The following is an 18,544-nucleotide window of genomic DNA, read 5'->3' on the forward strand; positions in this document are numbered from 1 at the left end:
TTGTGGTGGACAAACATCGTGCTCGTGGGTTTTCTCGGGGTTCTCCCGTTTCCTCCCACTTTCTTCATTCCACCATTTCACTCATCTCTCATCATCACCGTCTCCTTTAGCCTGACCGGCATAACCGTGGGACGTAAAACTTAAAGATTTCATTTCATTTTTTTCAAAATTCTGGATAAATCACTGCTCCCAGTACGGTTTGAACCCGAAACCATACGCGCCAAAGGCGAACGCTGTACCCATAAGGCTACGGGGTAGCCCACAAAAGTAACAATTTGTTAATGTAGTTTCATTTTAAAGAAGAGATATCTTCAATAGAAATAAGTAAATAGCTGTTTAAATCATTAGTTCTTAACTTAAACTTTTTAGTACCTACGAAAGCAACTGATCTCGAATTCTTATTTGTACAATGTAAAGAAGAATTTCATGTATACTTTGATATGAATTGTACTATGCAAAGGAAATTTTATGAGCTGTTACTTCTTTTATCAATTTCATTTCGAGAAAGAAGGTAACTGCGCCAGAACAAGGAACTTGTTTGGAGTTATTTCTTATTTGAATGCTCGAGTACCAGAACATAACAGATTTTTTTTTACTTAAACCTGACTTTAGTAGCAATCGTCCTAAATGATTGTTGTTAGTATTTTTTAAAGACTCTAGAGCAGTGATTCTCAAACTGGAGTCCGCGGACCCTGGGGGTCCGCGAGACCTGCCTGCGAGGTCGCGACGTCTAAAAATTGAAATGTGTTGTGATAAAATGGAACTCACAGTTGTTATGCAAAAAGTATTTTTTCAGTTACTAAAAAGAAAGCAATTAGAAATTATACCTACGTTTGTAGATTTGAATATTTTCTTTACTAAATTTCTGCCCTGAACCCGGTCAGCCGTTTTATAGGACTCCTTCAGGTGAGAGGAATTCCTTCTTTGTTAGGGCACTTTTTCAAAGGGAGTTGTACATTAACTGCACGACCCCACGAAATTTCCTGGATTTCATCTTCCAGTGGCGGAAAGCTCCCACCACTACCACCAATTTCAGGTTTCTTTTAAATTATCTTGGAAGATAAATCGCAACAGAGAAACAAAAATGTTGCTTTGATTCAATCAATTTGTGAAAAAATAAAAAAAAAAAAACATCAAAATGACATATACTCACAACATTGATTTATAACCGCTTCCTTTCCAGCAAAGATAAGAACAACTCTGAAACAATAATATAGAACTGTGGTCTTATTGTTGAAGCAAGTTTTTTTCCTCCTTTAATTTTCCATGAGTGACCAATTAAAAAAAAAAAACTTGGGACTTGCTGTATTGTTAAGCAACAAAGAGAAACTACACTCGATGTTGTTCTTTTTCTTCAATAGCAAGATCATGTGATTAGATCATAAAAGCACGGTTTAACTGCCCCTCAATAATGCGCGTGATATTTGAAGAAATATAAAGTTTCATATCTAAGGAGATGTAAATAATAATACAGGTAAAATGTTAATTTCATTTTTCCAATATGCATATATTTGTTTAGGCCACATGTATTCCAAAATATTGATTTAAGCTTTTGAGACCCTTCTCTGTAGAATCTCTTTGAAGATAGTACTAAATCTCATTACTCTCTAGATGTTTTCAAGTCTCACAAATATTTTTTCAGTCAATCAAAAATTAAAAAAAAAAAAAAAAAAAAAAAAAACGTATTTCCTGTACTAATTCTTTGAAAATTTTAATGATTGGTTGGTTCGGCCAATTATTTTTTTAATTTTTTTTTTATTTTCTTGAAGATGAGAAAACGGAAGAAATATTTTGTTGCCATAACAAATAAATAAATAGGAAACACATAGTATTCTAGCTTTCAGGTACAGATGCACTAACGCTATAGAGGAAAATTTTAATACTTGCTAACTCCCAATCGCTTGGCAGGCACGTGTGTCATTTCTCTTTCCTCTCAGTGAGCGCATCATTAATGGGACGCCAAGACGACAAGAACTTTTTCGGCTACCTTTGTATTTTGCAGGCAATTGTATACAATGTTTAAAATATATAATTGGATATTTTTCATTTTAACACTTCTTTCAATTATTTTAATATTAGTTATTGTAAAGTGAATGGAATAGTACACTTACTGCTACTAATCAGTGATGTACGCCAAGGGAGTTTCGAGGCTTTAATCCCACCCTTGAGCTAGATATTATGCAAAAATATACATTTACTATATTAAGGGTATGCACACCTGAAATTATATAAACTTGAACCATCTCTTGACGAACTTGTGTACACCAGTGCTTTTAATAATAATAATAATAATAATAATAATAATAATAATAATAATAATAATAATAATAATAATATGGAATTGTAGAAATTAAAATTAGACTAATTCATGATTTAATTTATTAGATATAAAAACTAAGAATTTATAAGAAAATATACATTTAAGTATCAACATTTTTAAATATACTTTTTACAATTGTTGTATAGTTCAACATTTGCCAAATAATATTGAAATAACTCGAAATTATATGTTAAATTCGCTAACAATTACTACTAAAATTAATAGCTTTAAAGATAGGTAACATTTTTCTAACAAATTTAGCTGTACATTTCAACAGAATATGATCATATTATTTTTGGATATATTTTAGCAAAGCGTAGAAATCGATTTATGGATACAGACAACTCGTATATACTAGTAACATTTCGAAAGTAAGTGTAACTATGGAACTATTACTAGAAAAATTCATTTTGGAATATCAAAATATATAAAAGATAAATTGGTGTCTAAAGGTGATTCGAGGAATCAATCTGTACACAATTAATTAAATTTAATTTTACATTTTAAACTGTATGTTTTAACATTGATTCATAATGTTACATACTTTACTAGTTAACATAACATTTCATTATTTTTTACTTTGGTAAATTATATGTTAATGATAAGAAATCATAATAAAAACATCATGAAAAGATCTTTCATGTATTCGTGTGACTGCACACATATTAAACGTTTTCAGTAATGAAAATTTCATAATAAGACAAACCAATATTTAAAGTAACTCTTTTACAAACATATTACATGTTAAATCTTCAATCAAATGTAATTGGTGACTTGCAACAGATCGTAGTCAAACTTATCAATGTTTGCCTTTCTCAATATATAAGATACAATGTCAGAAGAATAGTAGACAATTATATCAATGTTAATATGATTTCGATATGATTACATGCTTCTAACCTAATTTTCACATAAATATCACAGTATATTCTTATAAGTATAAAATCTTTTATCACAGTACTAAGATAAGAAAGTCGAATTAGAAATTATTGATTTGGTGCTAAAGTAACCACTGGATGTGAAAGGGTTTAATTACTAAGTTAAAGACTCAAGCACTATTATCTGAGTTTCAACAAATAAATCGTCAATTAGTTCATTCGTTTTTAACATTAACATAATCTAGAGTTTTGTCATAAAATTTAAGTTTAAAAAAAGCCAGGAAACTGTTCTAGGGATCACAAATTAAACCCTAACTATTCGTGTGACTGCTTCTATAACCTAGAGCATAGTGTATTAAAATTTGATTATATAGTAAAGCTATTCAATAGTAAGTAACTGTGAGTCGATTATGTCCGTAAACTAATGTTATATAATGATCAACTTCATTTACTTCAGTTGGCGATTATTTTTAAGCCACTTCATATTTCAAAATAGATTTAACTTATGTAATTATACATAATGCTTCAAGTATCTGCATTTCCTATGCAGCGTAAGGAAACTAACCAAATCAATGCTTTCTTTATGGACTACAGTGAACATTTTAATGTTACTATTACTACTATTGCATCTACAATAAAAATGTAAGGAATATAGAACTCTGCAAGAAATTCCATAAATAAAGATAAAATAAGACAAATAAATTATGTAGTTAAGAAACTTACGATATACCGCAAAATCAAATAGACAAGAACTTGTATTTAAATTTAGATATAACATAAATAGTTAGTTTTCAATTTACACATCAATATCACCATACATAAAGCTAACTATCCGTTTAGATAAAACTTAAATTACGTGAAAAAAATATTGCTAACAACGTACTGTCTTGTAGTATATTGATCTCCAGCTATCATTAGATGATTCTGGCAGTTCTAGTTGGACATATCCACGAAATAATTCCGCTTGTCTTCTGTTGTTTAGAGGAGGTAGTTGCTATTATGTTTTGATATATTTATTTCATGCTTGTGGTCGTCTTGCTGTGAAATTTCCAGCACATAATTCTTGTTCTCTTCTGATATTTTCATTACGTGATTGGGGTCGTCTTGCTGTCATATTTCTAACGAATAAATCTTGGTTTCTTCTAATTTTATCACTAGCCGATTGCGGGTATTTTGTACTTTCAGTATATGTCTGTTCTCTTTTTCTGATAGTATCACCAGCCAATTGATATTGCCGTGTTGCGAAATTTGCAGCAAACTCTGGTCCTCTTCGTTTACCAATTGATGCCTGTCGTCTATTATATTCAAAAGCTGATTTTGGTCTTCCTTTGAAATTTCCATGAGATAATCCTGGTTGCTTTTGTCTGTTCATTTCATCAGCTGATTCCTGTCGTCCTTGTGTGATACGCACCACATCTAATTCCACTTCCTTTAATCTTCTATACTCAAGGGCTAATTTTGGTCTTCGCGTGGTATTTTCATCAGATACTTCTGGCTCTCTTTGTCTGTTCATTTCATCACCTGATTGTTGTCCTCGCGCGATACATACATCTGATTTCGTTTCCCTTTGCTTGTTATATTCGAAAGCTGATTTTGGTCTTCGTCTACTTTTATCAGACAATTCTGGTTCATTTTGTCTGTTCATATCACCGTGTGATTGTTGTGGTCTTGTGATGCGTACTTCATTGTACTGCGTTTCCTTTCGCCTGATATATTCAAAAGCTAATATTGGTCTTTGTATATTTTTGGCTGATAATTCTGGTCCACTTTGCCTGCTCATTTCATCATGTGATTGCTGTTGCCTTTGTGTGATACGTACTCCATTGAACTGCGTTTCCCTCCGTCTTCTAAACTCAAGAGTTGATTTTGGTCTTCGCGTGATATTTTCATCAGATAATTCTGGCTTTCTCTGTCTGTTCATTTCATCAACTGATTGTTGTAGTTTTTGTGTGATAAGTACATCTGATTCTGTTTCCTTTTGTCTGTTATATTTAAAAGTTGATTTTGGTCTTCGCATGATAGGTACATTTGATTCTGTTTCCTTTTGTTTATTATATTCAAAAGCTGATTTTGGTCTTCGTGTGATAGGTACATATGATTCTGTTTCCTTTTGTTTGTTATATTCAAAAGCTGATTTTGGTCTTCGTGTGATATTTTCATCAGATAATTCTGGCTCTCTCTGTCTGTTCATTTCATCAACTGATTGTTGTAGTCTTTGTGTGATAGGTACAAATGATTCTGTTTCCTTTTGTTTGTTATATTCAAAAGCTGATTTTGGTCTTCGCATGATAGGTACTTTTGATTCTGTTTCCTTTTGTTTATTATATTCAAAAGCTGATTTTAGTCTTTGCGTGATAGGTACATCTGATTCTGTTTCCTTTTGTCTGTTATATTCAAAAGCTGATTTTGGTCTTCGCGTGATAGGAACATCTGATTCTGTTTCCCTTTGACTGTTACATTCAAAAGCTGGTTTTAGTCTTTGTATACTTTCATCAGATAATTCTGGTTCACTTTGTCTGTTTATTTCATCAGCTGAGAGTAATTGTTTTACTATATCTTCATTAGATGATTGTAGTTCTCTTCCATAGCTTTCACCAGATGATTTGGAAAGACCTTTTACGATATTTTCATCAGGCATTTGTGTTTCTTGTCTTCTGTTGTTTATGTTAGAAGAGTGCAGTTGTATTCTTATGACATTTTTATTATCTAATTTTGTGTCTCTTCCCTTACTATTTTCATAAGGTGATTGCGACCGTCTTGTTACGAAAGTTTTATTATATGATGGTGGTTCACTTTTATCAAAATATTGTGGTCTTCTTATAATGTTTTCAGTATTTAATTCTGGTTCTTCTCTCTTGGCAATTTCCCCAGGTAATAGAATTCGTCTTCGTACGATATTTTCGGTATATAACACCCGTCCTTTACTTCTGGCATATTCAACAGGTTTTTGAAGTTCTTTCACTGCACTATTTTTAGCAGATGCTTGTTGGCTTTCACTTATTTCATTTCCACGAGGAGGCGGAATTCTTGTTCTTCTGGAAATTTTATCCCATGACTGATATTGTGTATCCAAGCCATCTCCATTGAATTCTGGGTTTCGACGGAGATTCATTTTGATCTTTTGTGTACACTTTATAACTTCATCAGCATGAGAAACATCTAATGAGTTTCGTCCACAAACAGGTTTATTTTCAGCATTCTTTTTCTTAAGAGGAGCCAAAATTCTGGCACGTCTCTCGGCTGCCGCTTGGTGGTACTGAAGCACCTCTCTGTGTCTTCTCATTCCTTCTAACCTCGCAATGTTTGTTTTATCATCCATTTTCTTCAAAAATCCATCCGTATTGGACATTTTTACCTCTGGATTAACTGTACTTGGTTCTTTCATTACCAGATACCGCTGCCTCTTCTTACCCATCAGTCTTAGAGTGCCATTTTTAAAAAACGGAAATTCGTGAATGGTCTCTAATTTGTCACAGCGTGGACGAGTGAAATCTTGCTCGAGATACACTGCTGCTGTCTCTGGATAGTTATATTCTTGGGGAATATCAATGTACTTGGTAGTACATTCACCACAGCTTAGATCCGACGGGCAAGCACAGGCTTCTTCCTTCTTGTGATCTCTGAAAGAAAGGACAGAAAAAGGTTATGGGATTGAATACATTTTCAGGCACAAACATATATAAGGAATTGCAAGATTTTAACTTTACAAATGAGAACAAATCAAAACACTCTGTGAATGAGTTACTAGAATAATATTGAGGTAAAAGTTGCAAATATCAAGAGTCTGTACAGTAAGATCTCTCATAACCGACAACCAATTAACTGGCAATACCAAACAACGGCACTTTTGAATATATATATATTTTTTTCTAAAGTCAAACTTTCTGGTCTATGAAATATTAAAATTATGCAGTGAGTTCGCTTTCTGGCAACACCGACGAATTCCTTATCAATTCACTTTGGGAAGCCAAGTCCCAAATGCTTCACACAACAGATTTCTCTAAGAGGATTATTGCTAAGAGACAGGTCACGTGAGCTCTTTTGTACACTACTTGGACGATACTCGTACCAACAAACTTCACTCGCAAATAGATCCGCGTATGTCATTATACTGAGTTTACACAAAGACATTTAAAAATCTTCGTTCACGTGATGTTACTATGACTACTCCAGCAAAACATAAGAGAAATGTTCTCACACTTAAATTAAAACTTGAATTGCTGGAGAAAACGGAGAGGGGAGTCAGAAGATCCAAATTGATGGAGGAATAAAATATCGGAAGTTGAACTTTGTGCGCTATAAAGAAAGAAGATGGTTAACTCCCGAAATTCATTATCCAAACAGAATCTACGAAAGCTATAGAAAATAAGAAAACTGTACATCAATCTCGGTGTGAATAAGTAGACAGTGTATCGTACGTGTAATGGCGTCACGAAATATGAGCAAGTAAATTCTGGAAAATATTCTATATCCAATTACCTGGCAAAGTTTTATATCCAGAAACAGCCAAGTCCTGTTGTTACCTGTTACAAGAGATCTTACTCTATATGAAAAATCATTGTGATGCTTTAATCTGGCAGCTCTATATCTCCTTTCAAGCAAATGTTATCAAACTAACGATGAATCTGTCCAGTCAATGTTCTTCCTTGTCGCAGAACCATGCAGTTCTTTGAGTTTTAACTCACACTATGATTGATTTTAATGCGATTAATAAAGTTAAAGTGCTACAATATAAAATTAAACGAAGTTCGACACTATACAGACTCATGTATCATATGTATTGACAAGAAAGCAAGTTTTACAAAAGCTTTACCCAACTTTCTTCCACCTAGTTCTTCAAATTACGTATATCTAATGAAGTACTATACTTAAATTAACCTAGTTGAATCATTTGTTTAACCTTTAGTTATCTAACACATCAGTTCTAAAGACGCATCCATTGTTAAGCAGGATTTTGGGAATACTATGGGAAAAATTAAAATACGTAAATACAAAGCTTACGTAGAAGCTTTGCAATTTTTATTAACTTGACGAAAGCCAGAAGAAATATTGCAATATTTTACAGTTAACTTTGTGAAATTTAACATTAATTTTGGACTTCATTATCAATATTATTACCCAGTTTTAAGAGGAGAAGGAAAGACAATTTCAGGTTTGTCTGAAGTGATCTTTTATTTTCAAGAGCAAAATGTAAGCTTATTTCTTATTCTGTCTAGAACGTAGAACTGAGCAAGAAATTTGAAATATCACTAGCTGGATCCAATTACCGGATGGTTTAATCAGGTACCAACATGAAGTGAGGTTGTCTGTCCAATCCATCACGGGAAAAATGGCATTCAAGATTTGATGTTGGAGAAGTACACTTTTAAAATATCAATACAGAATACAAACAACCAGACCCGTATTTAGGTAAGGCCCGGTGCTATTCTGTGCTCGAGTACAGGGCGGCAGAGTTTAGGGGGCGGTTAAATTTTGGATTCTTTTTTAATATTCACAATAAAGTAAATATTTAAAACTACCAACCCGCAAAGTCTCGCGCAAGGGTGAGAAAATATGCGTTTAATTTGCTCTAATTACAGTACTTACTAATTAGCTAGATTAACTGATTATTTTAAAAATGTCATCACCCCAAAGGGTGAGAAGGAACTTGAACATCATGAAAACTGATACAGTTAAACTCAGCGACCTCGAAAACTAAGCACTCAACACTAATATCTGTCGTTTTCAATTACTTTTGAAATCTCGCCTCCTCCCTGGGGAGTGAAGTATGACCTTGAAGTTGAATTGGATTAAAATTGTCACTGTTTACCTCAGCGACCCCAAAAATTGTGAATTAAACTCTAATATATGTCCTTTATGGGGGCGGCAAATTATTTAGAGCACAGAGGGCGCACAATATATAAATACGGGCCTGCAAACAGCTAAGTATTAAAAGAAACAAATAGGAACGGATGCGTTGTATGAGGGTAGTCATAACCTAACAAAGAAAACACAGTAAATGGGAAAAACTATTTTTATGTCTCAACATAGTCTCGTTTCAGCTCAACACACTTTCCCAGCGATATTCAATAGTTTTTATACCCTGTTTATAGTGTGAACTGCCTCAAAATAGCTATTAACCTCCCCAAAATCCGCCTCTTTACTGTTTGCAAATCATTTACAATCGAGGCATTTTTCAAGTTTGGAAAGGGAACTTAATCCGAGGGAGTTAAATCTGGCGAAATAGTGCATGAGGAAGCAACTTGAACTTTAGCTCATTGATTTTGGCCATCGTGAAAACAGATGTGTGAACTGATGCATTGTCGTCTTGAAACAACACTGTCTTCCTCACCAAATGCGGCCATTTTTTCTTAATTTTATCACTCAAACGCTGCAATTAGTTTGCATAATACTCGTCGTTGACTGCTTCCCTTTTTTGAAGATAATGAAAATTACCCCACGCACATCCCCCCCCCAAAAAAAAAAAAACTGACGTCATGACCTTTCCAGAAGATGTCTCGAACTGTTTTCGCTTTCTTTAGAGTCGATTCTCCCTTTTCAGTCCATTGTTTTGACTGTTTCTTCATCTCAGGTGTGAAATGATCGATCCATGTTTCATTGTTTGTTATTAATCAACGCAAAAAGTCTTCTTTATTGCTACGAAACATCCTCACGACGCTGTTTTTGTTCCATTGTGAGCAAACGCGGCACCCATCTCTTGCAAAGAAGCTTTCTCATGTCCAAATTTTCAATCAATATGAACAGCACTTTCTGAGATGCTTACTATGTCTGCTAGCTCGCGCACTTTTAGTCAACGGTCATCCAATACCATCTTGTGGATTTTCTTTAGCATATTTGGCGTGGTTACTTCATTTGGTCGACCACTGTGATGTTCGTCTTTGCAGCTCGTACGGCATATTTTGAAGTCTGACACTCAATATTTTACTGTTGTAAACAAAGGAGAAAACTCCACAAGAGCAGGCTCAAGCTCGGCTTTGATATTAGTGAACTGAGACCTTTCAAATGAAAGTATTTTATTACATAATGATGACCCGTTCTTTCTATGTTTACAAATTCACTAAGAGCGTTCACTATTGATGGCTGCCAAACAAATACTAAACAACGTAGCGGCTTCAAACATAAGCCTTATAAGGTGGTACTTTCGACTATAGTAATGCTTTTCAAACAACAACCGCCATCTTTACGTCAGGTCGGGTACTTCTGAGATTACTCACGTAGTTACGATAGAGAAAAAAGAAACATCAGAATTTGCCATCTAGAATACACGTACACACTGCTGAAAATAAAGTTGAAGAAAATAACAACAACGGAGCACATGGATAGTAAGAAGAAAGGATAATAATATAAGCAGATAAGAAAAATTACAGAGAATTTAACCTTTGGAGCTGCGGTTTGGAGATTAGAAATAGGAATGGGCAAAACCATTTTTTATATAAAAATCGGAAACCGGTTTCTAGAAAAACCGAAATTTCGGTTTTCTCGAAAACCAGTTAGGTTTTTCACCGAAACCGTTTTCAGTTTTCTCCAAAAACCGGTCGTTTTTTCACAGAAATTGGTTTCGGTTTTCTTTAAAAACCTGTTCAGTTTTTCACCAAAACCGGTTCATTTTCACCGAAAACTAAAAACTAAAAATCCCAAACTGTTTTCGAAAATACATAAAACTATTTCTGTAGAAACGTAACCGATTTCCTGAAAACAACTAAACACTGTTCTGGTCAGAAATAGAACCAGTCTTGGTAAAACTGAAACCGGTTTTAATGAAAACTGAACCAGTTTTGTAGAAAGCCAAAACCAGTTTCGGTAAAAGACCGAACCGGGTTTTGGAGAAAACTGGAACCGATTTTGAAGAAAACCGAAACCGGTTTCGGCAAAAATTAAAAATTTTCAAAAAACGGTTTCGGTTCTAAAAACTGGAAACCGAAAAACCGGTTTTTGTGCCCACCACTAATTACATCCCAATCGTGGATGTTGAAACCAAAGGTGTCCAAACTCATGAGGTCGGCGCTCAGAAGTTCGGAACTCACGCTTACTCGACCTCAACCTCACGAAGTGAGAGTGAGGTTGAGTGAGCTTGAGGTCAGGCTGGTTATGTAAGTGTGAGGTTGAGTGAGCGTGAGGTCAGGCTGGCTATGTGAGCGTGAGTGTGAGGTCGAAATGAGTTTGTGAGCGTGAGGTTGAGTGAAATTGGATCAAAGTAGACACCTGGTTCTTTCAATAGCAGGGAGAAGTATATTGTAATTCGAAAAGACTGTAGATTTTTTGTTCTTTACACAAAAGCTTCTTTTTCTCTATCTGAAGATAACACTTGATGTGAAACAACCATAGGTAAGCAGGGAGTATCTTTGGTCCGTTACCTTTTTATTTTTATTTATTTATTTATTTTTTTCATTGACCAACTTGGGATAGAAGTTTTAGTTTCTTTGTCATCAGATATTTCTTAGAAGCAAGTAGAAAATAATCATGGAATGTCTTGATGTTTTGTCAGGCACACTGATGCCGCACAGTAGAGTATTTGGCCTCGAAATCCGGTCAAGAATATTCATCATTTAGCATCATAAAATAACCGATTAAATTAAATTGTTTTGTATTTACCTACATTTTTAAAGATACAATACCGCCAAAACTGGTTTGAATATTTTCCTTTGTCCCTTTAACTATAATTTTGTCTTGTGATTTCGCTTGCCATTGTTTAATAGGGATTTTGTAGGCTAAGTCAGTGTTTTATTTACGAATTTTCTAGAGGGGAGGGTAATCTTGCTAGCAGTTAACCACAAAACCAGCCTGTGGGCACCCCTGCCTGCTTCAAATAGAAAATAGAATTTACATATTTTCTGGGCGAGTATTTGAGACATTATTACATCTTGATAAGTATATAGAATTTCATATACACCGACTATTTACTTGGAAATAAAATTCATATAGTTAGCAAGTAATTGTTTTTGTACAAATGTAACTATGCAGAACAGCCATAAATAAATGTTTTGTATTACTAGGTTAAATGTGCCAGTCCTCGACCACTTAACTCATTTTCGTGTAATCCTTAATCGTTGTTCAGAGAGTGGAAGAACTTAGGAAGATGCAACTAGCTCACATGTGTTCCTAAAGCTATATTTCATTTATATTTTATCCCAAACGGAGATAACTTATACCATTTATGTAATATTAGTCGGACAAACACCGATGATTGATTTATTTTTAGTGTTCTACCCAGGACCGGATTTAATGTTTTGCCGCCCCTAGGCCCAAAAGCGTTTGGCGTTCCCCACTCCCCTGTCGATGTACAAAATTTTATAACCTGACCAGGATAGCTGTGCGGTTTTGGGAGGATGGCGCTGCTGTTGTGTTTACATCAGTTTCTTGGCAAGCGCGGTGGGACAGGGGAGCGGAGAGTTTCACTTTGCAGTGTATCCAACGGTTTTTTAAAGTTGCAGTTTAGATGTTGTGCATAGTCTAATGTCTTTACGCTTAATGCAGATGTATTGTGAATAGTGATTTATGAATGGAAATTACCAATTTAAGAACAACATAGCACAGTTGACAATTCAGTGAGCTTCTGCCGTGTATTAAGCAGATTGTATAAAATTTATTACGTTTTATTCGATTTCATTATAAAACAGTAGCAGCCTGTAAAACGCAGGAATGACAATGTCAGTGATTAAAATATTAATTTTGGGTTGATAGCTTAGAGTTTTGCGCAATATCTTGTAACTGTAAGTTTAAATCAAGTTAAGGTTAAGGCTCACGATGCTGCTGTTTAAGTGTATGTTTATCGATTGACAAATAAAATATTTTTTCGAGTTTTAGCCAGGGAGGAATCTCAAAACGTTTCCTCTCGAGAACTGTGAAAGTCCTTTCCGCTGGTCTATTGGCCAGCGCATGTGTTTTTATTGTATGTCGTTCTGGGTTTGATTCCCATTGAGAGAACAAAATTTAATTTTACAGTCCTTCCTTTCATTAATCATCTGTCTCCTCTAGCATAAACAACATAATCATGGGACGTTAAAATAAAGAAATTTCACTTTTTTATTCGAGAAATGTGAACCCTTTGGGGGAAAAGGAGGTGAAGAAATTTTTCCTTCATTTTTTAAAGATTTATGGGATTGGATAGCTTGCCTTTAGGGATTGATTTGTACAATTTGGTTCAGTGCACCCTTCTTTTAGGATCATTATAGAAATCCAGCCCTTTGGTAGAGTTCGAATAAAAGTATTGATAAAACATCAGCGTATGGGTAGTGTAAGAGTAAGTATCATTGCTTCAGCACACAATAAATTTTATTTATGAGGAAAGAAATTACCTCTGGACTAACTCTGAAATTCTCTCAGGTTTTAGCTATCAGGTCACAAAGAATTAAATCTACTAACTGTTTTCACACACAATATAATTTTGAAACTTGGGAGCCTAGTGTTATATTTGTGTCTGTAGTATATAATAATACTGATACGTTATTCTGTTGAAAATCTTAAAGGTATTTGTCGATTGACTTCAGAGGACTGAGTTTAGCCCATAAAAAACAAGTTGTCTATAGTTCAAACATATCAGATGTACGGTCTTGTTTAATAAAACCTGCTCCTCCCTGTCCTCTATCTGAAAAGTCCTATATTGTTATTCACATATGAAATTCAAAGGCAAAGTGAATCGTCTTTATTCAGTTGTATTTTTATTTCAAGTGTAAGTATTAAAATGCGCTACGCATGATTGCAAGAGGTTGGGTGGCTTTTTTAAAAAATACTGAACTGACATATCTAACATTGGCACTCATCTTCTTTATACATTGATGTAAGAAACGGCCGATTGATTTCCAGCCAATTACTTCATCACCGGTATCTTTGAGCAATGAGATAACAATGGAAGACAAACTTCGTTTTTTTTTTCAAACTTGATACTTTGAAAAACTTATGAAAGTGGTTTTGTTATTCAAATACATATTCGCTCTAATCAATTTCAGAAGTAACATTAATCTTAGAATAACGTAATGGCTGTAAGAGTTACACTGAAAATGTATTTTGTATGTTTTCTTTTTTACGTAATTCAGAGATTTTGTCTGAATTTTACTGGAGTTATAAGGAACCTTCAATTATCAGGCACCCCATTTTAATCACTCCCCCTCCGCCGTCAACGCAACACTTCTAACCGTCTCCCCAGAGGTCCTGGGTCCACCCCTAATTGAGATGGTACATATAGATAACTTTGTCTAATCTCTGTCATTATTTAGCATGGTTTAGTATTTTTTTTTATAAAAAAAACGATATTTCTGCCACATTTTGAAAACTTTATTTGAAAGTTTTCAAAATGTGTCAGAAATATCTTTTTTTAAAAAAAAAATTACTAAACCATGCTAAACAATGACAGAGATTAGACAAAATTATCTTTATGTACCATCTCAATCAGGGGGTGGACCCAGGACCCCTGGGGAGACGGTTAGGAGGGTGGCGGTGAAAGATTATCAGTTCTCTCTCTCACCTAATTTTTGAAGTACATCCGAATATGCTGTCAATGCAAAAGAATTTTCTTACTCAAGACCCCGATCGCTCCGCCCCTGACTTGAGCATATGCGTGAAGTGGTTTATTACGAACAAGACAGAAAGAACTGTGATAGATTGATTACAAGTAGTCCGGTTAGAAACACTGCTGCTTGCATTTTAGTTCCAAAACCGGCCGCCCGCACTCGTTCGCTGGTTGTGTTATAACAATACAAAATAATCATATAGAAAAAAATATTTTTTAAATATCTTCGATTTGCACAAATTTTAATATGCATTTTCACTTTGTATCCTGTAAAGAAAGATTAGAATTGTTACAAATGCATTTTTTTAAAGTAAATTTACAGAGAATGATTAATTAGGGATGCGCACGAGACGAGTCGAGACAGAATTTTCGTGACAAAATTCGAGTCGAGACATCATTTTACAGCACATTTTCGAGACGAGACAACCTCAAATCTTGTCTCGTGCGCATCCCTATGATTAATCGAGCTTACAATACGAGCTAGTTCAATAATACAAGAAATTCGTTTCGAATTTTCGACTGTACGTAATAGTTTTAATATTGAAACTACCGAGAGTGTCTCTAAAATGACCAGAATAACTGTTTGGACTGTTGAAATTTATCTACCTAGATAGATAGAGATTGGTAAAGTGGCAGATGTCGAGGGTCACATGCGGAAGAGAACTTAAGGAAGGGGCGAAGCGCATCATACGGACCAGCCTCTATGCAAATGTCTACTGCAAGTATAAGGTTAGAATTTCACTTAACTTCGACAAATGATTCAAGCCATAGATTTGCAAAATCAATTATTTCTTGGAGAGCTTCATTTTTACTTCATTTTTATTATTATTATTATTATTATTATTATTATTGAACTTTGACTTTTTGGGGACTGCGGTGGCTCGGTGGTAGAGCGTTCACTTCTGGTGCATAGGGACCCGGGTTCGATCCCAGCCCCGCCAAGTGGATTTTGTGGTGGACAAACACCGTGTGCGTGGGTTTTCTGGGGGTTCTTCATTTCATCTATTATTTCATCATCACTGTCTCCTTTGGCCTAACTGGCGTAATCATGGAATGTTAAACTCAAAGATTTCATTTAGAATAGAGGGTTACGAGAGATGACAACTATTCTTAGATGCCTAACCAGATTCCAAAACCCACTTCTCGCTAGTTCTTAGCTTTTTTGCAATATGTATTGAATCCGCAAGTTGTAATGTACTTCTATCATTTCCGATTTCGGTGGAAAGATAAGGATGGTAACTAAAGGTATTCTTGTGATGTTTAATTAATTGAAAAAAAAAAAAAAAACGCTTATCCCTATTACAGTTTCTACTTTATAGTGATCAACATTAGAACCAGACGTGGTTGATTTCTGCCATTTTCAGTTTGAATAGAAGCTTAAGAGTGAATGTGAGAACTTTTCTTAGAAAACTAAATCGATTCTTAGAAAAAAAAACTCACTTTTTTTTTTTTTTTTTTTTTTTGTAGCTTTAGATCTATGTAGATCAATACTGAGACTGGAAGTTGTAATCACTTTAGATTTTAGTACATTGTTAAATATGGAGATGAAAGGTCTTCTTGGGACGCTGGATCAATTGCAAGAAACCATGTATCGTTATATGTTACTGTCTTTGCTCTATAGTAAACAATGTTAAACCGAAAATGGCTAATTTCTACCTGTGCCCATAGGTAAATCATTTTCATTTACGAACTTTTCGAAATAATTATCTTAGCTATCGATCCCAGGAGACGGAATTCGATAATTCACTTGCATTTAGTAGTTCGCGTGTGAAGCAACAGTCGTACGGGCGTACGAACTAATATTACAATATTGTAAATCCGACTTGGGTGATCTTGATAAATCGACGTGTGTTTGTCATATTTGGTTTATTAGTTAGTAATCCTGTGCAACAGAGAACGTTGAAGTATTGAAAGTCTAGATCATGTTATATGAATAGTTTTCGTTATGTTGAGAAAGTGGTATCGGTATACCTTGATATTGAAAACATCGAAAACTACTCAAATACTGAAAACTATCGAAAAATCGACATCGAAAAATCCCGACATTTCAACTATCGATCGATACATCGAAATATCGCAAGTCCTACCCACGACCCTGTGCATCAAAGGTGCGAGTGCTAGCCAATAGGTTAGCTGGGTCCGAACTTACGAAATCGGCGCTCACGAGTTCGGAACTCACACTCACTCGACCTCAACCTCACGAACTGAGCGTGAGGTTGAGTGAGTGTGAGGCCAGACTAGTGAGGTGAGCGTGAGGTCAGGCTGGTGATGTGAACGTAAGATTGAGTGAGCGTGAGGTGGAAATGAGTTTGTGAGCGTAAGGTTGAGTGAGGTTACGTCAAAGTGGTCACCTCTGGTTGCAACTAAGCCCAGGTCATTCTCCTAAACAGAATTCTAATCAAAAAGTTATGCAACTTGCGTCGGAGTATACTTCTCGCAAGAGGCAATTGAAGTCCTTGATGATAATCCGTATTTTAGTTATTTTACATGTCTCGTTGTCGTCATTATTAGCCCTTCCATGTTGTCACACAAATTATTATAATGCACGTAGTAAAGGAGAGTTAACAGTGTAATACAACAACAAACCTAAGCAAGCTATTCAGGCCCCAAATTGAGTACAGAAGTATATAACACATACATACAAACAAAAAAAATTATACACACAGAGTGAAAGAAAGAGACCAAAAATAACTTACAGACTCCGTAAAAAACTACTCAAAAACTTAATAGATGGTATCTGTGTATTATTATCGAAGTTGAATTATCATTACAATTATTATTATCATAAAGTGTTCTGCCATTTGGCAGGTCCTGGGACTAATAAGGATTTTTTTTTTTTTTTTCAATTTTAGATTTAGGCCTGGAAATATTTCTCGATCTTCAGCTTCCTCTTTTAACTCCCAATATTTCTTCTATTTTTCAAATCATCGATCAGCTGTGTTCTTCTTCCTATTCCACGCTTCCCTGCTCTCTTTCCTTCTATAGCGGTGTGAAGAAGACAATTTCTTTGAAAGGTGTGTCCAATCCAATTGGCCTTCCTATGAAGGATGTTGGCTAGAAGTGTGCTCTTCTCTCCTATTCGTTTCAAAACATCTTCATTTGTTGCTCTTCATGTCTATTATATCTTCTCCATTTTCCTCCAACACTATATTTCGAAGCTCACCGAATATATCTTCTCTAATTTCCGTAATGTCCAAGTCTCTGACCCATATAGTCCAATGTTCACTTGACCAATTTCTTTTTAAGTCCAATATTGAGCCTGCTAGTTAAGAGTGATCCTTTTTGTTGAATGCTTCTTTAGCTATGGCAGTTCTTGACTTGATCTCTTTGCAATAAGTGTCTCTCGTCAAAATACTTCCCAGATACTTGGAATTATCGACCGCTTCAAGTTCTCTTTGTTCTACTCTGAGCCATAAGGGCGTGTTTCCACGGGATATTCTCATGACTTTCGACTTTTCGATGTTAATTTTTATTCCATAACTATTTTGTCAATGATGATGTCTATTACAATGTATGATCTTTTCTCAACTGATGTAGTACGTGTATGACATATAATAGTGAAATAAAATGGTTGATGCGCACTTGACATTTAAGGAGAGGAAGTTCATTTTAAAGTGGTATTCCAAATTTTTAAAATATCATTAAAGTTCAACATCAGTGAAGGCATGAGTTTGAAACATAATTTCCTACACGCTTAACAATTAGAGAGCCTTGTGACAAGTATGAGACGCAAGATTCGGAAGATCTCGTACAGCTACAAGTCCTTGTTTTTAGACTGCAACTGTAGAAAAGTTTCTAACCACTTTGGGCACCTTCAACGAGTGCAGGAAACTTGCATTG

The 18,544-nt window shown here is 34.9% G+C and overlaps 1 protein-coding gene and 1 long non-coding RNA gene across 5 annotated transcripts in view; one reads left to right on the forward strand and one right to left on the reverse strand.

Moving 5' to 3' along the window:
- The window catches only part of LOC145674374 (uncharacterized), a 212,882-nt gene that overhangs the window by 65,289 nt on the left and 129,049 nt on the right, over positions 1-18,544 (forward strand). The gene's annotated exons all lie outside the window — the stretch shown is intronic.
- The window catches only part of LOC145674373 (uncharacterized), a 28,676-nt gene continuing 12,497 nt past the window's right edge, over positions 2,366-18,544 (reverse strand). Inside the window, exon 2 of the mRNA XM_081744349.1 lies at positions 2,366-6,818. Coding sequence (XP_081600475.1) covers positions 4,217-6,818 — 2,602 coding nt within the window. The 3' untranslated portion in view covers positions 2,366-4,216. The remainder of the gene's footprint in view (positions 6,819-18,544) is intronic.

Source organism: Thermobia domestica, chromosome 17 (genome assembly GCF_964235325.1).
Source record: "Thermobia domestica chromosome 17, izTheDome1.hap1.1, whole genome shotgun sequence".
Classification (NCBI taxonomy): domain Eukaryota; kingdom Metazoa; phylum Arthropoda; class Insecta; order Zygentoma; family Lepismatidae; genus Thermobia; species Thermobia domestica.